Source organism: Theropithecus gelada, chromosome 20, assembly GCF_003255815.1.
Source record: "Theropithecus gelada isolate Dixy chromosome 20, Tgel_1.0, whole genome shotgun sequence".
In the NCBI taxonomy this organism is placed as follows: Eukaryota; Metazoa; Chordata; class Mammalia; order Primates; family Cercopithecidae; genus Theropithecus; species Theropithecus gelada.
In genome coordinates this window covers 14,252,346-14,277,550 of record NC_037688.1, presented here as the reverse complement: position 1 = coordinate 14,277,550, position 25,205 = coordinate 14,252,346, and the positions used below count along the sequence as shown (strand labels likewise).

The window sequence follows — 25,205 nt, the reverse complement described above, 5'->3', positions numbered from 1 at the left end:
TGACTGAACAAATTTGAGCTGAGAGCCTGTTCCTGAGACAGGCACTGTGGCGAGCATAGCACCTGCAATGTCAGTAAGGTAGACTCAAGTCTTACTCTCAAGTAGGGTAGATACTAACTGGGGAGACAGGTCATAAATATAAATAAGATGACTGCTGGTGGTGATGAGTGCTCTGGTAGCAGTAAGGTAGGCAGTGTGGTGGAGTGGGTGGGTAGAGGCAGAGGAAGCATTTTAGAGGAGGCATTTGGAGATGTTCTGTTTGAGGGGTAATATGTATGCTAAAACAGGAAGGATGAGATGGAGCTGGATCGAGGGAGGAGGCAGTGGAAACAGTAGGTGCAAAGGCTATGAGGTAAGAAAGTGCTGGGAACTGAGAAAGGTCATTATGGTTGGGGCCTAGCAAGTAGGGAAGCAAGACTGTGATATAAATTGAGATTTCAGAGCCAGAACATGCAGGGTCTTACAGGCCACAGGCAAATTTAGATCTTGTAAAAGTATTAGAAGGCCATTCAAAGCTTCTTACAGACCCCACCACCACCACCAGGGGACTGACAGGACATTTAACAGAATGATTTTGCTTCTGGGAGGAGGATGAATTATAGAAGGTCAGAAATGGAAGCAACAGGACCAGCAATTAGGATGTTGCTGCAGTAGTCAAGGCAAACTCACATAGGGGCTTGGACAGGGGTATTGGTAATAAAGGTGAAAAGAAGTGGCAGGTTTAGGACAGTTTTATAAGATGAGCTGGCGGGACTTGGTGCTTTGGTTGGATATGGGGGATGAGAGAAGTGGCGAAATGGAAGCTGCCTTGTTGGGTTTGAATTAAGCAGCTGAGTTGACAGTGGTACCATGTACTGAGATGGGAAGACTCGGGAGGAACAGGCATGAGGATGGGTCACGGTGTTCTGTTTGGGTAAGTCTGCGATGGTCTGTAGGCAGTTCTAGACCTCAGTGAGCAGATCAAGCGAGAGATGCACATTTGGGAGATTGAAGCCTGGAGGTGACATCTAAAGCAGGGGGCAAAGAGAAGAGGGCCAACATCTGAGCTCTAGGTCCTGCCATGTTCAGAGGTCCGGCAGAGGGAGGAGCCATGACAGCTGGTGGAGAGGGAAAAGACCAGGAGAAGGTGGCAGCACAGCACAGAGGAGTTGGGTTTCCAGGAGGGAAGAGTCAAGCGTGTGGAATTCTTACAAGATGAACTCATAGAAGTGCATATTGGATTTGGCCGAGTGGGAGTGATTGATTAGCTGGAAAAGAACCAGCACTTTTCATGGCCCAAGGGTTTGGACACTAGATTGTGGTAGATTGAAATGAATGGGAGCTGAAGAAATAGACCATACCAGGAAGTATGTTACGAAGAAGGACACAGAGCAGTAGAGGTGGTAGCTTGATAGGAGTGTGGCATCCAGGGGAGTGTTTCATTTGTTTAAGATTTTTGAATAGATCATTTATTTATAAGTTCAGAACCTAGAGAGGAGTATACAGTGAAGTCATGCTCCCATCTTTTTCCCATGTGCCCAGCTTCTACGCCCCCTAACAGCCTGGGTTAGTTTCTTATGTATTATGTTGCTCCAGAAGGCTTATAGGCACATACAAGCCAATGCTAGTACATACTCTTTTTCTGACAGACAAGATTAAGAAAGTGAATTTTTTAAAAAATTTTTCTATTTTGGTAAAATACATTATATCTACTATTTTAATATTTTTCAGATGCACATTTCAGTGGTATATTTACATTGTGCAACTATCACCACTGTCCATCTGCATAACTCTTTTCATTTTGCACAATCAAAACCCTGTACCAAGCCTGTCCAACCTGTGGGCTGCATGTGGCCCAGGACAGCTTTGAATGCAGCCCAACACAACTTTGTGAAGTTTCTTAAAACTATGAGATTTTTTTGCCTTTTTTTTTTTTTAAGCTCATCAGCTATCGTTAGTGTTAGTATATTGTATGTGTGGCTCAAGACAATTCTTCAATGTGGCCCAGGGAAGCCAAAATATTGGATACCCTTGCTCTATACCCATTAAACAGTTAACTACTAATTCTCCCCTCCCTCTAGCCTTTGGCAACCATTATGCTACTTACTTTCTGTATGAGTTTAACTACCTAGGTACCTCATATAAGTAGAATTATACAATATCTGTCATTTTGTGACTGGCTTATTTCACTTAGCATAATGTCATCGTGGTTTATGTTGTAGCACGGGTCAGAATTTTCTTCCTTTTTAAGGTTGAGTAATACTTCATTATATGTATATACCACTTTTTATTTATCTATTAATTTGTCGATGGACACTTGCATTGCTTCCACATTTTAGCTATCATGAATAATGCTACTGTGAACATGAGTAGGCATATATTTCTTTTTTTTTTTTTTATTATTATACTTTGAGTTCTAGGTACATGTGCATAATGTGCAGGTTTGTTACATATGTATACTTGTGCCATGTTGGTGTGCTGCAGCGAGTAGGCATATATTTCTTTGAGACCCTGCTTCTAATTCTTTTGAATACTCATGAGTCTTTTTTGTTTGTTTTTAAGACTAATTTTTTAGAGCAGTTTTAGGCTTACAGCAAAATTAAGAAGGTACAGAGATTTCCTGTGTACCTCCTGTGCCCACAGACGCACAGCCTTCCCCATTATCAACATCCCTCAGCAGAGGGCACATTTGGTACAGTTGATAAACCTGTGTTGGCACATCATAATCACCCAAAGTCCATAGTTTACATTTGTGTTCCCTCTGTAGGTTTGGACAAATACATAGTGACATGTATCCACATGATATAGAGTATTTTCACTGCCCTAAAGATTCTGTATGCACTCTCTGCCTTTCCTTTCCTCCCCCTATCCTCTAGCAACCACTGATCTTTTTACTATTGTCATAGCTTTGCCTATTCCAGAATGTCATACAGTTGGAATCCTGCAGTATGTAGCCTTTCAGATGGCTTCTTTCACTTAATTATTTGCATGTATGTTTCCTTTATATCTTTAAGGGATTGATAGTTCATTTCTTGTTAGCACCAAATAATATTCCATTGTCTGAATATACCACAATATGTTAATTCATTCACCTACTTAAGGACATCTTGGTTGCTTCCAGGTTTTGGCAGTTATGAATAAAGGTGCTATAAACATCTGTGTACAGGTTTTTATGTAGACATAAGTTCATAACTTCCTTGGTTAAATGCTGATATGGTTTGACTGTGTCCCCACCCACATCTCCTCTTGAATTCCCATGTGTTGTGGGAGGTACCCAGTGGGAGGTAGTTGAATCATGGGGGCAGGTCTTTCCCATGCTGTTCTTGTGATAGTGAATAAGTCTCACAAGATCTGGTGGTGTTTAAAAAGAGGATTTCCCTGCACAAGCTCTCTCTCTTTGCCTGCCGCCATCCACATAAGATATGACTTGCTCCTCCTTGCCTTCCACCATGATTGTGAGGCCTCCCCAGCCATGTGGAACGTCCGTTAAACCTCTTTCTTTTGTAAACTGTCCAGTCTTGGGTATGTCTTTATTAGCTGCGTGAAAATGGACTAATACAGTAAATTGGTACCAGGAGTAGGGTGCTGCTGTCAATACCCAAAAATGTGGAAGCAACTTTGGAACTAGCTAGCAGGCAGGGGTTGGAACAGTTTGGAGGGCTCAGGAGAAGACAGGAAAATGTGGGAAAGTTTGGAACTCCCTAGAGACTTGTTGAATGGCTTTGACCAAAATGCTGATAATGATATGGACAGTGAAATCAAGGCTGAGGTGGTCTCAGATGGAGATGAGGAACTTGTTGGGAACTGGAGCAAGGGTGACTCTTGTTATGTTTTAGCAAAAAGAATGGCGGCATTTTGCCCCTGCCTTCGAGATTTGGGGAACTTTGTACTTGAGAGAGATGATTTAGGGTATCTGGCAGAAGAAATTTCTAAGCAGCAAAGCGTTCAGGAGGTGACTTGGGTGCTGTTAAAGGCATTCAGTTTTAAAAGGGAAACAGCATAAAAGTTTGGAAAATTTGCAGCTTGACAGTGTGATAGAAAAGAAAATCCCATTTTCTGAGGAGAAATTCAAGCTGGCTGCAGAAATTTGCATAAGTAACCAGGAGCTGAATGTTAATCCCCAAGACAATGGGGAAAATATCTGCAGGGCATCTTCACAGCAGCCCCTCTCATCACAGGCCCAGAGGCCTAGGAGGAAAACATGGTTTTGTGGGTGGGGCTTAGGATCCCTGTGCTGTGTGCAGCCTAGGGACTTGGTGCCCTGTGTCTCAGCTGCTCCAGCCATGGCTGAAAGGGGCCAGTGTAGAGCTTGGGCCTCTGGCTTCAGAGGGTGCAAGCCCCAAGCCTTGGCAGCCTTCAGGTGGTGGTGAGCCTGCAAGTGCACAGAAGTCAAGAATTGGGGTTTGGGAACCTTTGCCTAGATTTCAGAAGATGTATGGAAACACCTGGATGCCCAGGCAGAAGTTTGGTGCAGGGGTGGGGCCTCCATGGAGAACCTCTGCTAGGGCAGTGCAGAAGGGAAATGTGGTATCAGAGCCCCTACACAGAGTCCTTGCTGGGGCACCACCTAATGGAGCTGTGAGAGGAGGGCCACTGTCCTCCAGACCCCAGAATGGTAGATCCGCTGACAGCTTGTACTGTGCACCTGGAAAAGCTGCAGACAGTCACCACTAGTCCATGAAAGCAGCCGAGAGGGAGGCTGTACCCTGCACAGCAGCCACAGGAGTGGAGCTGCCCAAGACCATGGAAACCCATCTCTTGCAATCAGCGTGACCCAGATGTGAGACATGGATTCAAAGGAGATCATTTTGGAGCTTTAAGGTTTGACTGCCATACCTTATTTCAGACTTGCATGTGGCCTGCGGCCCTTTTGTTTTGGCCAATTTCTCCCATTTGGAATGGCTGTATTTACCCAATGCGTATATCCCTATTGTATCTAGGAAGTAGCTAACTTGCTGTTGATTTTATAGGCTCATAGACAGAAGGGACTTGCCTTATCTCAGATGAGATGTTGGACTGTGGACTTTTGAATTAATGCTGAAATAAGTTAACACTTTGGGGGACTGTTGGGAAGGTGTGATTGGTTTTGAAATATAAGGACATGAGATTTGGGAGGGGCCAGGGGCGGGATGATATGGTTTGACTGTGTCCCCACCCCAGTCTCATCTTGAATTCCCATGTTTTGTGGAAGGGACCTGGTAGAAGGTAGTTGAATCATGGGGGCAGGTCTTTCTCCTGCCATTCTCATGATAGTGAGTCACGAGATATGATGGTTTTAAAAAGAGGAGTTCACCTGCACAAGCTCTCTCTCTTTGCCTGCCACCATCCATGTAAGATGTGACTTGCTCCTCCTTGCCTTCTGCCATGATCGTGAGGCCTCCCCAGCCATGTGGAACTGTAAGTTGATTAAACCTCTTTTTTTTGTAAATTGCCAGTCTTGGGTATGTCTTTATCAGCAGTGTGAAAATGGACTAATACAAAATGCTAAACAGCATGATTGCTAGATCAAATGGTAAAATTGTTTAGTTTTCTTAGAAGCTGCCAAATTGTCCTCCAGAGTGGCTGTATCATCTTGCGTTCTCACCAGCAGTGAATGAGAGTTCCCGTTACTCCATATCCTCCAGCATTTGGTGTTGTCAGTGTTCCAAATTTTGGCTATTCTAATATATATGTAGTGGTGTCTTGTTTTACTTTGCATTTATCTAATGACATATGATATGGAGCAACCTGTTATATTGTTATTTGCCATTTGTATATCTATCTTTGGTGAAGTATCTATTAAGGTCTTATACCCATTTTTTTGACGAGGGAGGTTGTTTTTTTATTGTTGAGCTTTAAAAATTCTTTGTATATTTTGGATAGCAGTCCTTTATCAGATGTGTCTTTTACAAGTATTTTCTCCCAGTCTGTGGCTTGTCATCTTATTTTTGACAGTCTTTTGCAGAACTTTTTACTTTTAATGAAGTCAAGCTTATCAATTATTTTCTTTCATGAATCGTGCCTTTGGTGGTGTATCTAAAAAGTCATTGCCATACCGTAGGTTATTTATTTCTCTGTTATCTTCTAGGGGCATTATAGTTTTGCATTTTACATTTAGGCCTGTGATCCATTTTGAGTTATTGTGAAGAGTATAAGGGCTGTGTCTAGATTATTTTTTTGCATGTGAATGGCCAGTTGTAGCACCATTTGTTGAAAAGGGTATCTTTTCTCTGTTGTATTGCCTTTGCTCTTCTGTCGAAAATCAGCTAACTATGTGGGTTTAGTTCTGGGCTCTCTGTTCTGTTCCATTGATCTATTTGTTCTTTTGCCAATACCACAGAGTCTTGATTGCTGTAGCTTTGTAACAAGTCTTTTAGACAGGCAGTGTCATATCCTCCAACTTTGTTCTTCTTCAATATTGTATTGGCTATCCTGAGTCTTTTGTCTCTTCATATAACCTTTAGAATCATTTTGTCAATATCCACAAAATAACTTGCTGGAATATTGATTGGGATTGCATTGAATCTGTACGTCAAGTTGGGAAGAATGGGCATCTTGACAATATTTAGTCTTTCTGTCCATGAACATGGACTATCTCTCCATTTATTTCATTCTTCTTTGTTATCATTTATCAAGATTTTGTAATTTTCCTCATATAGATCTTATACGTATTTTGTCCTAAATATTTTGTTTTGTGGGGGTTAATATAAAGCATACTGTGCTTTTAATTTCAAATTCCACTTGCTCATTTCTGTATATAGGAAAGCAATTGACTGTAGTATTGTTAACCTTGTATCTCACAACTTTGCTTTAATTGCTTATTAGTTCCAAGAGTATTTTTATCAGTTCTTCCAGATTTTCTACGTAGACGAGCATGTCATCTGAAGAGTTTTATTTCTTCCTTCCCAATCTGTTTACCTTTTCTTGTCTTACTGTATTAGCTTGGACTTCCAGGATGACATTGGAAAGCAGTGGTTAGATGGGACATCTTTGTCTTGTTCCTGATCTTAATGTGAAAGCTTTGAGTTTGTCACCATTAAGCATGATGTTAGTGGTAGGGTTTTTGTCGATATTCTTTATCACAGTGACAAAGTTCCCCTCTATTCCTATTTTACTGAGAGTTTTTATCATGAATGGTTGTTGGATTTTGTCGAGTGATTTTTCTGCATCTATTGATAAGGTCATGTTACTTTTCTTTTTTAGCCTGTCGGGAATATTGAATTATATTAATTTATTTTCAAATGTTGAACCAGCCTTACGTACCTGGGATAAATACCACTTGGATGTAGTGTATAATTATTTTTATACATTGTTGGATTTGCTAATATTTTATTGAAGATTTTTACTTATGTGTTTATGACAGATATTGGTCTGTAGTTTTCTTGTAATCTTTCTCTGGTTTTAGTATTAATGCTAACCTTATAGTATGAGTTAGGAAGTATCCCTTCTGCTTCTATCCTCTGAAAGAGATTGTAGAGAATTGGTATAATTTCTTCCTTAAATGTTTGGTAGAGTTCACTAGCGAACTTATTTGTGATAGGTGTTGTAGTCTCCAAATCTATTTGTTTCTCTTTGTGGTTCTTTTAATTTTTGCCTCAGTTTGTCTGACGCTTTGTTGTTAGGTGTATATACTTTATTAATTAATTTAATTTAATTAAGTAATTTATTTTTTGGAGACAGAGCCTCACTTGGTTGCCCAAGCTGGAGTGCAGTGGCCCGATCTCGGCTCACCGCAACCTCTACCTCCTGGGCTCAAGCGATTCTTCTGCTTCGGCCTCCTGAGTAGCTGAGATTACAGGCATGTGCCACCACACCTGACTAATTTTTGTATTTTTAGTAGAGACGGGTTTCACCATGTTATCCAGGCTGGTCTCAAACTCTTGACCTCAAGTGATCTGCCTTCCTCGACCTCCCAAAGTACTGGGGTTACAGGCGTGAGCCACTGTGCAGCAGGTATATATACTTTAAAGATGCCATGTCTTCTTGGAGAATTGACCCCATGATCATTTTGTAATGCTGTTCTTCATCCCTGATAACTTTGCATGCTTTGATGTTTGCTCTGTGAAAGTAATATAGCTGCTCCTGGTTTCTTTTGGTTAGTGTTGGTGTGGTATATTTTTCTTAATCCATTTTCTTTTAATCTGTATGTGTCTTTGTTTTAAAGTGGGTTTCTGTAAACAACATTCAGTTAGGTCTTGGTTTTTTTTTTATTTACTCTGACAACCTCTCTTATTTGGTACATTTAAGCCATTGATGTTCAAAGTGATTATTAATGTATTTGGATTAATAACTACAATTTTGTTAATGTTTTCTATTTGTTGCCCTTGTTTTTTGTTCCTATTTTTGTCTTCCACTCTTTCTCTGCCTCTTGTGGTTTTAATTGAACATTTTTATAGAATTCCATTTCTCTCCTTTCTTAGCGTTATTAGTATACTTCTTTTTACTTGTTTTAATGCAGGGTTGTCCGATCTTTTGGCTTCCCTGGGCCACGCTGGAAGAAGAAGAATTGTCTTGGGCCACACATAACATACACTAACACTAATGATAGCTAATGAGCTAAAAAAAAAAAAAAATTAAAAAATCTCATAATGTTTTAAGAAAGTTTATAAATTTGTATTGGGCTGCATTCAAAGCTGTGTGGGCCATGGGTTGGACAAGCTTGTTTTAATGGTTGCTCTAGAGTTTGTAATATACATTTGCAACTAATTCGTTTATTTTCAGATAACACTGTACCACTGCATGGGAAATGTGAGTACCTTTTGATAACAAAACAATCCTAATTCCTCACTCCTGTCCCTTGTATCATTGTTGTCATTCATTTCACCTGTATGTGAGTACATAAGCACACACACGCACGAGTACACATAAACTGAATGCGCTGTTGCTGTTATTTTGAACCGAATGTTCTGTTAGATTAAGGAACAGTTTTTGTTTATCTTTATTTATACCTTCTTTGATGCTCTTCCTTTCTTTATGTGGAGCTGAGCTTTCTGACCTATATCGATTTCTTTCTCTCAACAATTTTTTATTTTTAACATTTTTTGTAAGGCAGGTCTCACAGCAACGTATTCCCTCAACTTTGGTTTGTCTGAGACAGTCTTTGTTTCTGCATCACTTTGGAAGGATAATTTTGTGGGGTATAGAATTCTCTGTTGGTGAGTCTTTTCTTAACACTTTAAATGTTTCCCTTCGCTATCTTCTTGCTTGTGGGGTTTCTGAGGAGCTGTCGATGTCATTCCTGTCTTTGCTTCTCTAGAGGTAAGGTGGTTTTCCCTCTGGCCTCTTTCAGGATGTTTTTCTTAATCTTTGATTCTCTATAATTTGGATTTTATATCGTTGGTGTCCTTTTGTTTGTTTGTTTGTTTTTTTTAGCATTTGTCCTGCTTGGCACTCTGTAAGATTGCTGGATCTGTGGTTTGGTGTCTGACATTAATTTGGGAAAGTTCTCAACCATTATCATTTCAAATGTTTCTTGTGTTCCTTTCTCTTTTCCTTCTGCGATTCCTATTAAGTGCGTTTACACCTTTTGTAGTTGTCCCACAGTCCCTGAATTTTCTACTCTGTTATTTTCAGTTTTTATTCTCTTTGCTTTTCCATTTTTTTGAGATGGAGTCTTACTCTGTACCCAGGCTAGAGTGCAGTGGCACAATCTCGGCTCACTGCAACCTCTACCTCCCAAGTTCAAGCAGTTCTTCTGCCTCACCCTCCCTAGTAGCTGGGACTACAGGCATGGCTAAATTTTTGTATTTTTAGTAGAGATGGGGTTTTACCATGTTGCCCAGGCTGGTCTTGAACTCCTGACCGCAGTTGATCCATCTGCCTTGGCCTCCCAAAATGCTGGGATTACAGGTGTGAGCCACTGCACCTGGCCTGCTTTTCCATTTTCAAAGTGTGTATCTCAGGCTCAGAGATTCTTCCCTCAACTGGGTCCATCTATTAATAAGCCTGCCACGGGAATTCTTCGCTCGTGTTGGTGTTTCTGGTCTCTGGCACTTCTCTTTGGTTCTTTCTTAGGATTTCCATCTGCCTACTCATGCTGCCCGTCTGTTCCTGCATGCTGTCCACTTTATCCATTAGTGCTCTTTGCATATTAATCATAGTTTCAAATTCCCAGTCTGTTAATTTCAGCATCTCTGCTCTGTGTGGCTCTGATGCTTGCTCTGCCTCTTCAAATTGTGTTTTTTGCATTTTAGTATGCCTTATAATTTTTTCATGATAGTTGAACACGATGTACTGTGTAAAAGGGACTGTGGTGAACAGGCCTGTCGTGATGTAGGTGTCGGGGGAGGGAAAGAAGTATTCTGTAGTCCTGGGATTAGAGCTCCATCCTTTAGTGAGCCCATGCTCTGGACTGTGAACTTCAACCTACTTCTCCGGTTTCCCTCCTCCTGTGGGACAGGATAGCTCGAGCGGACTGGAGTTCCCTCTGGTGGGTGCAGCTCTAATCAGACCCCAGCAGATGAGGTTCTGGTTGAGTAGTTTCTCCTGAGGGCAGACATTGTTAAGAACAGAGTGTCCTGGCTGATTTCACTGAGGTGCTTTTTCCCTTCCCTGTGCTGGAAGCAGGAGGGGATGCTTGTAGGATCACTGTTGGCACCGAATCTCACAGTATTACAGGGGAGCTCCCTCAGCCTGAGTGCCCTGGAATTTTTACCTCTCAGAGTTGTTACACTGAGTCTGTAGCAATTTGTCAGTTACAAGTCAGGTTTTCCTCCACGCCCCCCCCCCACCTTTTTTTTTTTAAGACTGAGTCTCGCTCTTTCGCCAGGTTGGAGGGCAGTGGCGGGATCTTGGCTCACTGCAACCTCTGGTTCAAGCAATTCCCCTGCCTTAGCCTCCTGAGTAGCTGGGACTACAGGCGTGCACCATCACACCTGGCTAATTTTCTGTATTTTAGTAGAGATGGAGGTTTCACCATGTTGGCCAGGATGGTCTCGAACTCCTGACCTCAAGTGATCCACCTGCCTCGGCCTCCCAAAGTGCTAGGATTACAGGCGTGAGCCACTGTGTCCGGCTGTTTTTTTTTAAGGGTAGATTCGAAAGTACGTCTGGTATGTGCATAGGAATGATCACCAGAGGGGTAGAGATTGATGGGACAGAACAAGTAGAAGAGTCAACTGAAAGAACAAGCTAGGCTAGGGTGGGGAGCTGAGCAGGAGAGAGGGTTGTGAGGAAGGATGGATATCTAGCTACAGGCGTTTTGAGATTTGGTTTAAAAAGAAGGCGTGGCTCACAGCCAAGGGGTGGAAGCAACTGAAATGTCTGCTGGAGATGGATGGATAAGGAAGATATGGCAAACCTGTACAGTGGAATAGTACTCAGACTTCAAAAGGAAGGGAATCCTCTTGTATACTGCAGCATGAATGAACCTGGAGGACATTATGCTGCATGAAATAAGTCTACCACAAAAAGACAAATACCACATAAAACGCTTACAGACAGCAGAATGATGACTGCAGGAGGGCTGCGGTGAGGTGAAATAGGAGCGTTTCCCTTAGATATAGTTTCAGTTTTGCAAGATAACAAAGTTCAGATCTGTTGCACAGCTATGTGCCTGTGATTAACACTGCCACACTATGTAGTCATCCCTTGATATCTGGGGATTGGTTCTAGGACCCCCTCCTTCAGATACCAAAATCCATGGATGCTCAAGTCTCTGATATAAGATGGGACACTTTAACCCTTAATAGTTTAAGGTAAAAAAAAAAAAAAAAAAGGCAAGGGGAGAGGGATACTCTTGGCATATAACCTGCATACATCTGCCATATATTTTGAGTCATCTCTAGACTACTTCTAATACCTAATACAATGTAAATGCTCTGTAAATGGCTGTTACACACTGCATTGTTTAGGAAATAATGACAAGAAAGCCTGTGCATGTTCAGTACAGACACAGCCATCCTCGGCCTAACTATACAGGACATGTCAGTAACAACGTAACACTTGATCCAGGGCTGGCTGAATCAGCCTGTGAAACTCACCTATATAGTGGTACTGAGGGCTCACTTACACTTGACAAATGGTTAAGATGGCGAATCTTATCTGTTTGGGGCCATAATAAAAGAAGAAGGAAGCATGACTCTCCTGGTTCCTCTTTCTCCTTAAACCTCAGCTGGGCTGTCAGCAGAGAGTGAGGGTGACATCTTGGTGTGCATAGGTGGCCTGGGAGTTTGGTAGCCCAGTGCAGCTACTGCTGGGCTCATGGCAGGCATTGTGGGGGTTCTTTGGGGCCAGGCAGTTGTTGAAGCTCTGCAGCTGGACCACCCCACCTGCCTCCTTTACAAAGTCAGACTTCAAGGGTGTGCAACCCTCCTAGGAATCAGAATTCCATTCTTGGAGTTGTTTAGAATTCTCAGGCAGGCCCTGGCTGTTCTTCCTCCAGTTCTGTGATGGTTTGGAGTGGACTATTTTTGGTACAACTAATTTACTGGAACCATGCATTTTTTATTAAGATCTAATAATTAACTTGCTGGATTTTCTGGTAGAAAAGCTTTGGTCTAGTAAAATGGATCTTAGGCATTTTTTATTTGGGAAATGAGGGAGAAGCTGTTTAAGAATAAAGAGAAATTTTATCTGATTTTAGAGGTTTTTATGGACTCTTGCCCAGTGAGGTTTGACCTGACCTGGGAAAATAATGATCAACTCATGTTTACATAAACAAGCCGACTGCAGGAACGAGGAGGCCCTGGGGACCCTGGGCACTGCTTATCTTGCCAACATTCCACCCCCAGCAAGAGCTCTAAGCAGAATTTGGTGCCGACCTTTTCCTTCAAGGTCCTGACGTTGACATACTCCCTGCTCCTTCTACAGTCAGAACAACACGTTCCTAGGAGCTAATACCTCAGGGGGGCTTTATTGTGCCTCTAAGGCGATTATTTTTTTCTTCCTGTTTTTTGTTTTAGTTATTAGAACCTTTCCAAAAATAAAACCTTGAATGTAAACATTTATAGAATTCATTTACATATGTGGTAAAAAAATCCAGAGCTGCTTGGATGAAAGTATGGATGGTGGTGTGGCCAGGCCTGTGCCTGCTCTCCCTACACATACACCCACCCTAGAGCCCTACGTAAACTCTGAGATGTCTCCAGAGTACAGTTTGAGAACTACAGCTCCAGGGCAATATAAGGAATTTGCATTCTCTATAATTTTTTTTTTAAATTGAGGCATAATTGAAATAGAGTAAAAATTTACCCTTTTTAACATCCAGTTCAACACATAATTGTGTATCTATCATCATAAGATATAGAACAGTTTGATCCTCACCCTCCAAAACTCCACAGTGTCCTTTTGAGAGGTGACAATGGCTAGCAGCCCTCACTCTTGGCGCCTCCTCGGCCTTGGCGTCCACTCTGGCGGCGCTTGAGGAGCCCTTCAGCACGCCATGGCACTGTGGGAGCCCCTCTCTGGGCTGGTCGAGGCCGGAGCCGGCTCCCTCTGCTTGCGGAGAGGTGTGGAGAGAGAGGTGCACGCGGGAACTGGGGCTGCTCACAGTGCTCATGGGCCAGCGCGAGTTCCGGGTGGGCGTGGGCTCAGCGGGCCCCGCACTTGCAGTGGCCGGCCGGCGCCGCCGGCCCCTGGCAGTGAAGGGCTTAGCACCTGGGCCAGCAGCTGCAGAGAGTGCGCCAGGTCCCCCAGCAGTGCCGGTCTGCCAGGGCTGCACTCGAATTCTTCCCGGGCGTCAGCTGCCTCCCCGCAGGGCAGGACTCTGTGTCAGCTGCCTCCCCGCAGGGCGGGACCTGCAGCCAGTCATGCCCGAACCCGCCCTCCAGCCCGGCGGTGGGCTCCCGCACTGCCGAGCCGCCCCCTGCTCCGCCCCGCTCAGTCCCATCAACTGCCCAGGGGCTGAGGAGTGTGGGTGCACGGCGCAGGACTGGCAGGCAGCTCCGCCTCTGGCCCCGCTGCTGGATCCACTAGGTGAAGCCAGCTAGACTCCCGAGGCTAGTGGGGACTTGGAGAACTTTTCTGTCTAGCACTCTGTGTCTAGCTAAAGCATTGTAAACGCACCAATCAGCACTCTGTGTCTAGCTCAGGGTTTATAAATACACAAATCAGCACTTAACATCTGAAGGAACAAACACTGGACACACCATCTTTAAGAACTGTAACACTCACCGTGAGGGTCCACAGCTTCCTTCTTGAAGTCAGTGAGACCGAGAACCCACCAATTCCGGACACACTTTTGTAGTCACCTCCTTCCCCCACCCTCAGCCCCTGGCAACCACTTCCTTCCCTGACTCTCAGCCCCTGGCAACCACTTCCTTTCCTGACCCTCAGCCCCTGGCAACCACTTCCTTCCCCGACCCTCAGCCCCTGGCAACCACTTACCAAGTTTCTTTCCCCATAATTTTACCTGTTTCCAGATGCCATATAAATGGAATCATACGCCTGGCTTTTGAGTCAGACCTCTTTCACCTAATATAATGTATTTGAATTTTATCCATGCTGTGTGTATCAGAAGTTTTTTCCCTTTAGAAATTATATCTTAAAGGAAAACACATTTTTATACCCAAGATATTTTGAGCTTTAAAATGAATACTTTAAAACATTTATTTATTTGCTATATTTACAGGTTACAAGTGCAGGTTTCTTACATGCATGTATTGCACAGTGGTGAAGTCTGTACTTGTAGTGTTACCGTCACCTGAAGAGTGAACATTGTACCCAATAGGTAGTTTTCCAACCCTCCCCTCGTACCCCCTCACCCTCCCACCTTTCATAGTGCAATGTCTGTCTTTCCACTCTTGATGGCCATGCATACTCATTGTTTAGCTCCCACTTATAAGAACATACGGTATTTGACTTTATGTTCGTGAGTTATTTCACTGAGAATAATGGCTTCCAATTTCATCAGTGTTGCTGCAAAAGATACGATTTTGTTTTTTTTTATGGCTGAGTAGTATTCCGTGGTATATATGTGCCTCATTTTCTTTATCAAATCCTGTGTTGAAGGATGCTTAGGTTGATTCTATATTTTTGCTACTGTGAATAGTGCTGCAATAAACATATGAGCACATGTATCTTTCATATATAATGATTTCTTTTCTTTTTTTTTTTTTTGAGACGGAGTTTCGCTCTTTTTGCCCAGGCTGGATGGAGTGCAATGGCATGATCTCGGCTCACCGCAACCTCCGCCTCCTGGGTTCAAGCGATTCTCCTGCCTCAGCCTCCCGAGTAGCTGGGATTACAGGCATGCGCCACCATGACTGGCTAATTTTGTATTTTTAGGAGAGACGAATAGTCAGGCTGGTCTTGAACTCTCAACCTCAGGTGATCCACCCGCCTCAGCCTCCCAAAGTGCTGGGATTACAGGAGTGAGCCACTGCGCCCAGTTGTATATAATGATTTCTTTCCCTTTGGGTATATACTCAGTAGTGGGATTGCTGGTTCGAATGGTAGTTAAAATGAACACTTTTTAAAACTAGAATATTCTAGCCGAGCCTCTCTTGGGATCCAGTTGGTTTTCTGTGCTCTTCTTATGTTGAAATTGATGCTGTCCACAGTTGCCTGTTTGGCTTCCTGGAAAAATACTAAAGAGACTACAGTGTGAAGGTAACCTACCGAATAAAGGTGGTGGCTCCCTTACCTGTGTTTTCAGGGCATGATGCCACATTCACTGCCCAAAGCCTGCCAGACACTGTGACTTCAGTGAGCAACTGTTGACAGTGAACGTTTCTGTGGACTCTGTATTTGTATTCCTATAGGCTCATCAGATTCAAGAGATGTTTCCCCAGGTTCCATACCATCTAGTGCTGCAGGACCTCCAGCTGACACGCTCAGTTGAAATAACAACAGACAACATTTTAGAAGGACGGATTCAAGTACCTTTTCCTACACAGGTAAAACTGGGGTTTTAAAGCATAATAAATGGATTCTATCTTCACAAAGATTGAATACTGTAGGTTAACTGTTTTAGTTACTTAACAGCTCAATATCATTTATGACTTAATGAATGGTTTCTATCAACTCTCTTAACTTTGCCTAATGAATAACTGAGAACAGACACATCAAAGATAAGGTGAGTATTTGAGTAGCTTGTTATTCAAATATATACTCCAAACCAGCCTGCCCTTGCCAGTCCAGGAAGTCATAGTGTTGGTTCCTATTGGACAAGGATTGGCAACATTTTTTTCTTTAAAGGGCAGGTAATAAATATTTTAGGCATTTCAGGCCACACAATCTTTGTCGCTTCTCAACTCTGCTGTCATAGTACTAGCAGCCGTGGATAGTATTTAAGTAAATGAGCAAGACTGTGCTCATTTATAAGTAAGTAGAGTAGAGTAGTGAACTTGACCTTCAGGCTGCAGTTTGCCAACCCCCTGCTCCAGGAGCTGTGCCATTTGTCCCTAGTTGGCTTTGCACACTGGTTTGGTGTTCCACTAGCTACCATTCATCTATCTGAGGTGGTATTTTTGATTTTTAAAAAGGTCAGATCTCTACTTTGATGAGCATAAGAAGTATTAATATAGATGAGCCTTCTGGCAGGACCATGGAATTTGCATATGACCAGGGAATAATCTACCCCAGATTATTCAATTTTAATATGTAAAAATATGTGGAAATCTATTAATAAAATTCTAAAACCTGAGACTCTTTGAAGAAGAAACAGCATAGACTCAGTCACATGGGCTGAGATATTAGATGTGGTTCCCAGTTCTCAGCTCTTTGACCTGGCTGTTGGCTGTGGATTTCCCCGAAGGCGGACTCTGGGACAAGGATTTGAATGCACATAGTTAGTTTGGGAAGTGGTCCCAGGGATCACAGGTTGTGTGTAGGGATGTGAGTTGGGGAGGGGAGGGTGGCCAGTAATGGGTTTGTTATCAAGCAGGTTACCACTGTGGGTAGCTGAAGCTCCTTCCCATTTGGGGCCTCTGGGATCCAGTGCAGAACATATCCCTCGCAGGAGATGAGGAGCTGGTGTCTTCACAGAGGAATTCTCTCCCTCACTGGCTGAGGTCTGCCTCTGGGGGTGGCTGAACTACCTCATACAGCCACAGAAAGTCCTCAGGCAATGAAATACAGACACTGGCCAGCCAGCACTGAGGTGGTGAGACCTTACTGGCCGGTCCCCAGAGTGTCTGCAGCATTGTGTGAGATCTCTAACTGGCTAGAAGGACAGTAACAGCAGCACCTGTTTCATAGGATGTGAAGATAGATGAGACAGTCATGTCCCAGTTTTCCTTGGTGCCATGCTGAAGTTACGTGTTCAGTCTGTGTTCTCTGCTGTTATCATTGTTTTTGTTGTCTAATTACTATTACTCAAAAGCAAACTAATTGTGGGGCCAGTTGCTGACTCTAAGACTTGGAACTCTAGGTTAGGCCCCAGGCTCCTTTGTCTTGCTTTTAATCTTTATGGCATTTTAATTTCTGTGGTGCTGTAGACTTCCTTAGAGTTACAGGCTGGGTTGGGTACCAGAGCTCCCTCTGCACACCAGGGTTTCCCTGAGTCTGTGATTTGATTTCTGAGTGACCCTGGATTGTTTGTGGTGCTGTTTTTCTTCCAGCGGTCAGATAGCATCAGACCTGCATTGAACAGTCCCGTGGAAAGGCCAAGCAGTGACCAGGAAGAGGGAGAAACTTCTGCTCAGGTAAGACCCGCACTCTAGTGAGAGAGTTCATGGAGCTGTGGAGGCGGAATGTGGTCCAGTCCCGGCAGTGGTTCTTCCTCAGTCCTGATGCTTGCAAGGCTTAGGGCAAGAGTACAGAAGAAACTGTGCTGTATCCGCCCCAATAATGAAGGGCAGCCAGTCAGGCTGTGCCCGTGGTGTGGCCTGTTTCCACCCAGAGCTGGCAGCCATTGCCTGGGGATTGCCCTCATGCTGGAGGAGAAGGGGGTTGTCTTCCCCTGGGCCAGCCCTGCCACCTTGAGCCTGAGTGAGAGCCGGTGGAAGGACAGAAGGAAGCTGGGCTCAGGACCTTGAGGGTGCCTGGACCCATCTAAACCCAGATGGGGATGGCCTAGGGCAAGCTCTCCAGGGAGCAGAGGCCATTGAGATGCCCTCCCCCCACCTCACTTGTCAAACTCAGGATTTCCAGATACTTCCGTGCATTTTGCAAAACTGAGACTGCCTGAGGCTGGGTGGGGCTGGGGGAAGCCTGGCTTTCTTGAGAACCAGATCTGTCTGTTGGCCCACTTTGGGTGCCTTGAGGTGGCCACCCTGACTCCAAGCAGCAGGGTCGAGGCGCCACCTCCCCCAACCCCCACCTGCGCCCTCCTCCCTACATCTGTGGTCCTGGATCCCACTCCTCTTCTGTGATTCCCATTTGCTTCCTCAGTTACCATACTGTCAGAGCACTTTCTTATGCGACCACAAATAAACACTGAACAACCCCGCCTTGGCCTTTCTGTGTTGGCGCCGTGCAGGGCTTTCCTGCACACTGGCTTGGGTCTAGGGTGGTGCTGCCTTCCTTACCGGGGTGCGCAAGGTCTCCTCTAGAAGCACTGGTGAGTGACACAAGCTTTCACCTCTTGTGTTTTACAGATAGGAAACAGTAAACACTACTAGGCCAGTAAACACTACTGGCTTAAGATTTTCACATCCACATCTGTGATTGGATTATGCATCATTTGTGAAATGGTGCATGACTTCTAAGGAAGGGGTCCATGTCTACATTTCCAGTTTTTGGATAGCTGGTGAAGCTGAGATATGGACGCTGGGTGGGCTTGGGGGCATCTGTGGGTACAGCACATTCAGTCCCTGTCTTGATTTTCCACCTCTGCTTCTAGAGTTAGCATGAAGATTTCTGGATTTTATATATTTATATAAAATAGAGGAAAGTATGTGTTTCACAAGAAACCTTGCTGTGCAACATTTTTGGTCATTTGTGAAGAAAAAGTCCTTGAGTAACAGTTAACAGAAACCTCACTGTAGCCAAGTAAGCCCTTCCACTCTCCCTCTGTTCTAATCTCTGCCCTGCCCCGCTCAGGCTGGTCTTAGTCAGGCATGCAGCTGCACAGCGCAGGGGCCGCAGTGGGCGGCTCTTGTCCTTCTAACATCTCCTCGCCTCCTCACTCACCGTTCTTTCTAACCTGCCCTAGGGTCAGGCTTAGAGGAGAAGGATAGGATAGGACAGTGAGACCCCAGCGTGTGTGTGTGTATGTACGTGCATACATGTGCCAACTATTTGTGTCTGTGTGTGTGTGTGTACATGTTCTGCCAACTATCCCCCTGTCCCTCTCTGGCCCCAGAAACTCCTCCTTTGACCCTGGGCTGGCTATTGATGACCACTCCCACCCTCATGGGGGTCCCATTACCTCTCCAAGTGGTCCTTTGGGCAGAGTTGTTTTCAACAACCTTAGGTTGGTTCCTTTGCGGCCTTTCCAAGCTCCAGAACACACACAGTGTTGTCTGGAGTCAGTGGAAGGGCAAGCGTGCTCCCGTCACAGCTCCCCACCTGCTGTTTTTTTATTGACTTCTGCCAGTTTCTTTCTGTGGATTTGTCAAGTGTGGGCAGCCACCAGGTCCCCCGTCCTTTGACTCTAGGGGATACGAGTGGTTCTCTTGAAGTTCACTCTCAAGCTTAGCTGAAGGCAGGAAAAAATGAGGGTAGCTCCAGCAGGGACTCTGAAGTAAAACAGCCTGCCTCTCAGCTGCACCCACCTCCGCTCTGTCACAGCCTAGAAGCGGGCGATGGGCTGACCCTGGCCAGCCCAGGTCTGCATCTGGGAGCATGAGCAGCGCAGATGGTCAGGCACCTGCTAGGACGTGGGGGTGCCTGGGCATTGTCGTGGACTTTGGAACTTCAACCAAAGCCAAGGAACCATATAATCCATCCTGTCTCTTTTCAAAAGATCCTTAGGGCTGGGCACAGTGGCTCACACCTGCAATCCCAGCACTTTGGGAGGCTGAGGCAGGTAGATTGCCTGAGCCCAGTACTTTGAGACCAGCCTGGGCAACAAAGCAAAACCCTGTCTCTACAAAAAGTACAAAAATTAGCCAGATGTGGTGGCATGAGCCTGTGGTCCCAGCTACTTGGGAGGCTAAGTTGGGAGGATCACCTGAGCCTGGGGAGGTTGAGGCTGTGGTGAGCCGAGATTGTGCCACTGCACTTCAGCCTGGGTGACAGTGAGACCTGCTCTGTAAATAAATAAATAAATAGATGCTTAGCAGTTTTCCTTTTTACCTCTGTTTTCAGAGTCAATTGAGGATATAAAATTTGTGCAGAAGATTTGATAAGACTGGTTTACATTTTTGAGCAATTAGTAGAAGTGAACAGAAAATTCCCAGGATGTAAACTCACAGTTGTCGTGTTGGTAGCATATTCTGAGAGTGCAGCTTGAAGGTGCTTACGTTTTTCATGCTGGAAATCATTTCCTTATCCCTCTGATACTGAACATTCTGTGTGAGTCAGGTCCTGTTCTTAGTACTACTCAAGCCATAGGCAGCAGGCCTGCCCTCAGGGAAGCTGCTGCTCCGTTACCTGTAGCTTGTGGTTCCTAGTTTCTGCCTCCCTGCTTGGCAGCAGCCTTCTCTTTGCATCCAGAACTGCCTTGTCTAGGGTGCGCTGTAGGTGAGGAACCTGCTTAGGAGGGAGGCCTGTGCTCACAGCTGCCTCCTTGCTTCCTGCCCCATGTCCAGACCGAGCGTGTGCCACTGGACCTCAGTCCTCGCCTGGAGGAGACGCTGGACTTTGGCGAGGTGGAAGTGGAGCCCAGTGAGGTGGAAGACTTTGAGGCTCGTGGGAGCCGCTTCTCCAAGTCTGCTGATGAGAGACAGCGCATGCTGGTGCAGCGTAAGGACGAGCTCCTCCAGCAAGCTCGCAAGTGAGTCGCTTCTCCAGCCCCGCTTGGCATAATCCAGGTCAAAAACCAGTGGCTGAAGGCCGTTGGCAGGCCCACGTCTTCTCTTTTTAAACAGATGCCAACAGTGAAAAGCCATTACATGCCAACCTAAAACTCAGATTTCAAGCCTGTCTTGAAAAATCCAGAGCATCTGGTAACACTGGCCCCTACTGGTCTACCTCTGATGCTGGTACTCTCAGTTATCTCCTGTGGACCCCTTTGGCCACGCTTGCCAAGGGAGCACTTGTGTGCCAACCTATTCTAAGCCCTTTATATGAATCATTTTCACAGCTCTAAGAGGGATCTCTGTGAACCCATTCGGCCGACACAGAGCTGAAGAAGTGGAGGCCGGAGAGGTTAGCCCTGGCCTGGCCCTGGCGTCTGCCTCCCAGGTGTCCTCCCTCTTGACCACTCTGCCTTTCAGCCGAGCGTTATGAACACACATGGCGCATCTGTGCGTCACACCCCCATGGTTGGTGGCAGCTGCGGCAGGTGTATCCTGTAGATAGAGGGGGTTTTGTTCCAGCTCTTGAGGACAGGGCCAGTACTGTGTTCATCGAGTGGGTTTGGGCCCTGGCAGACCCTGTGATTGTGAGGGTTCTGTGCTGTGTCTGTGGGTAGAGGGGAAGGGCACGGAGAGACAGCACGGAGCAGCACTGAAGGGTTCCTCCCTGGTGCAGAGAGAACTAGCTCCCATCTGTTGGGGGCTGGATGTCTTGGTCATGAGGTGGTGCTGAGTGACAGCTTCATGAAGGTGCCTGGACGTGGGGAGATGTGAAATCAGCCTTCTGGCTGTGTTCCACAGCAATCCATCTCTCCCATGAGACAGAAAAAACTTCTGTTTTTTTCTAGACGTTTCTTGAACAAAAGTTCTGAAGATGATGCGGCCTCAGAGAGCTTCCTTCCCTCGGAAGGTGCGTCCTCTGACCCGGTGACCCTGCGTCGAAGGATGCTGGCTGCCGCCGCGGAACGGAGGCTTCAGAAGCAGCAGACCTCCTAGCGCTCCCTTGCCTTCCTCAGCTGCCTCCTGCGCCCTGTGCCCAACCGACCGGAGGAGGCCTGTCCCAGTTCTGCCCGCTGTGTGGAGAAGCGGGCTTGACTGCATTGCCGCTGTATAAAGCATGTGGTCTTATAGTGTTTGGACAGCTGACAAATTTAATCCTTCTTTGTAATACTTTCTATGTGACATTTCTCTTCCCCTTAGAAACACTGCAAATTTTAACTCTAGGCATGATCTCTTCTGGTGTTGACTGGACTGCTTGGGGTGGGGGATGATCAGGAGGAAGTGAGCAGTCGCCTGCCTGCAGCAGGCAACTTCAATTCCTGCCTCGTGTGTACATCCCACAAATGCAGGTGTCCTGAGCACCACATCCAGTGGGAAGAGGGTCGGGGAGACGCACAGTGTGAGCCCGCCCCCACATCATGGGGTAACATCTGTTATCAAACCGCTGTCCTTGTTGTGGAAGCACGTAGACTGTGCCAGAGGCCAGGCCCACGGGCTCAGGCACCCCTGAGCCAGCGGGCGTCTTGGAAAAATAAGTCTTGGTTCAATACCTGGAGCAGAGGAGGGGAAAGCCCAGGGCTGCAGGGTGTGACAAAATCACCCCTTTCTGTCCCACTGTATCTGGGACTGACTTTCTGATCCCCCAGTCCAAAGCCGGCTTGATTTCCGCGAACTCTGGTGCTCCTGCATCTCATGAGTGCGCCCCATGGGTTCCCTCCCCTCTCAGCATTTCCTTGTCCCCTCTGGACCTGCGGAGTGGTTAAGCAGCAAGCTTTGGTTTATGGTTTTCATTCACTGGTCAAGTACATGAGGCAATGCTAAAGCCTGTGGGTTTGGTCCTTGAACAAGATGTGGGCCTTGCAAGATGGGAGAGTAAACCTCGAAGGGCTTTATTAAAGAAATAAAAGAGAACTTTTGTATCTTTCATCCTGGGAGCACTGCGTTTTCCTAGCTGTGTTCTTCCTGGTTTAATTCAGCAGAGAAGGTAAGGTGTGAACCTACAGGCCTTGGAGCAGGCCCAGGTCCCAAATCTCTTCAAATTCTTCACATGTTTAACTTTAAGGATTTGAACCATGCAGTCATAGGTTGCAGACTTCAGTTTTATGCCCCACTGGATTACTTTTTTTTTTTTTTTTGAACTGTTTGAAAGCTTTGTTTTGTGGTAGTCCTTTTGGGAAGAATCCAGTATTATCTACAATTATTGGCAAAGTTTAAATGTATTTTACATAACTGAAAGTTTTTAGAATGTTGAAAAGTAATTGAAAAACGTGATAGGTAAATTTTTAGGCAAAGATAATTTATTTCAATAAATCTTTCAAAAGCCTTACCTTGAAATGCTGTTAGTAAATTTCTGTGATTTTTTTAAAAAAAATTTTGTTTTGCTGAGAGCATAGCTATTTGTTTTTATTGTAAAACAACAGTAATAATAATAAAAAGCAAACTCTACTGATGTGTGTGGCTGGAAGCTAAGGCATCTCTTTCCAGAGGTGCCAACGTTAAACCCCATTTTGATTTGGATTTTGTGTGTACTATTTTGGTTGGAGGGTTTTTCCCATGTTTTTGAATTGGGAACTTTTATTTTTCCTAGTAGTATATGTGGAGGAGGCAGAACTGCATTTTTCTTCCCCTTGTATTTATATCATTTTTTTTCAGGTAAGTGGGTAACAGAAGATTATTTTACTCTCCTCGAATTACGTTATGCTTTACACATTGCACCCATTATAGGTGCCACTAATTCCACATATTCACATGTTTCTGATGTGTGAGAAGACAAAATTATTTGGATCAATTTTAGAGGATCTTGACACATTACAAAACAGCCAAACCACAGTGTTTAGAGCAGGGGCTTATTAAGTAGCTTAAAATGATCCAAGAAGTGAAGTCCTCAGTCCGCCCTCCATTTTACACCTGGATACTTGAGGATTTCACCACTTCCTGGGGGCATCCGGGACAGGTGCTGAGGGTAGTGGCAGTTATGCTGGGGGCTTCCCCTCCCAGGACCCCTTTTGCTGCCCTGGCTAACTGCAGGGTCAGGCAGATGGTCCTCACACCCCAGCCCCTGGAGAAGCAGCACTCAGGTCGGGCTGTGGGTCCGGGTTTGTAAGCGCAGCAGCAGGAGCGTCCGGGTGCTCTGGCGGATGGTGGTTGAGCTGCCCCTGGCCTCTGTGGGCTCTTTTGGAATGAGGCTGTGTTGCCCTCTCCATTTTCTTAGTGGCCCTGTTTTGTTGACCTCCTGGGTTCTCGTCAGTTTTTGTTGCCTTTTGAATGTTGAGGCTTTTATGTACCATGGAGGATGGTGGACCATGTGGCTATTTTCCTTGTGTTGATGTGAATCCAGGTGCCCAGGTGGCCTGTTGGGCCTGATTTTCCACTTGGGCTGAGTAGACAATGTGCCCTTTTATCTGTAGCCAGCCGACTTGATCCTGTCAGTGGTGACTTTCAGTCCTGCTGGAGCAGGACACACATGGAAAAGGAAACCACGGCCTTGCCAACAAGCCCTGGTGAGGAGCAGCGGCCGCCTACCTGCCCTCGAAGGCCCTCCGTCATCTGGAGCCTCCATCTTGCCGGGCTGCTGCTTATCTGTTAGGTTAGACATGGTTCCAACCTTGGCTGCATGTTAGAATCACTTGTGGAGCTTTTAGATAGTCACTTACTGTAAACAACCGCAGCGAGCCGCCTCTGGCAGCCATCACACACGCAGGGCCAGGCTCTCACAGTGCGGGACAGAGCAGTCTCTGGGACCAAGGAGATCCAGTCATGAAATACGAGAGGGCAGAGTTGACTTGAGAGGAATCTGTCCACTTGCAACTCTTGGGGTTCTGGTTCTGCGGGGGAAAAACAGGTTTCTCCCCAAGAGAGGAGTCTGTGATGCCTTTTCTGTTTTCCTTAAGAGCTCTGAGTCATTAGAGGTTCCCTCTAGATCTTTTCATGTGGTACCCAAGATGGCCAAGAAAAAAGAGGAGGGAAGAGGGGAAGTAAGTGGGAGGATGATTTTTAGGAAACGAAGTGCACAGAGGAAACAAGCACATCATTTTTTTTTTTTTTTTAAAAAGAGGGGGTTCCAGTCAACTAGAAAAAAATTACCAAAAACGGGATCCCAAAAGAGAAAAAGCAGGAAGGCCTTACCAATATAAACATATATCCTGAATATCAGGTTTTAATTAAGCTGACTTCTAACCGTAGAGCTCTTGAAATCCTTTCAAATCTCGTATTACCCGATTTTAGCTGGGACAAACAGCTGGTATTTCTGGGTTTTGGATCTTTTTAACCAAAGATACTCTCCCAGGTGGCAACGCCTTATCCACAAACATCAAAAGTCACACAAATATCAAACCAAAAGGAACTAATTCTCTGGGAATGGAATTGGCTGTAGCAGTGAAAGGGCTTTTTTTTTTTTTTTAAAATCTTGCAGGGCATCTAAAGCAGGCGGTTTCAGTGTTTAAAGGATTTTAACTGGTTTCAGAT

The 25,205-nt window shown here is 45.2% G+C and overlaps 1 protein-coding gene across 3 annotated transcripts in view; it reads left to right on the top strand.

The window, feature by feature from the left end:
* AMFR (autocrine motility factor receptor) overlaps positions 1–23,186 on the top strand; it is a 58,243-nt gene extending 35,057 nt beyond the window's left edge. For all 3 annotated transcript variants that reach the window (XM_025370625.1, XM_025370624.1, XM_025370626.1), the window contains 4 exons: positions 15,660–15,794; positions 17,460–17,543; positions 20,535–20,719; positions 21,590–23,186. In XM_025370625.1, coding sequence (XP_025226410.1) covers positions 15,660–15,794; positions 17,460–17,543; positions 20,535–20,719; positions 21,590–21,737 — 552 coding nt within the window. In that variant the 3' untranslated portion in view covers positions 21,738–23,186. The remainder of the gene's footprint in view (positions 1–15,659; positions 15,795–17,459; positions 17,544–20,534; positions 20,720–21,589) is intronic.
* Positions 23,187–25,205: the final 2,019 nt, after the last annotated feature.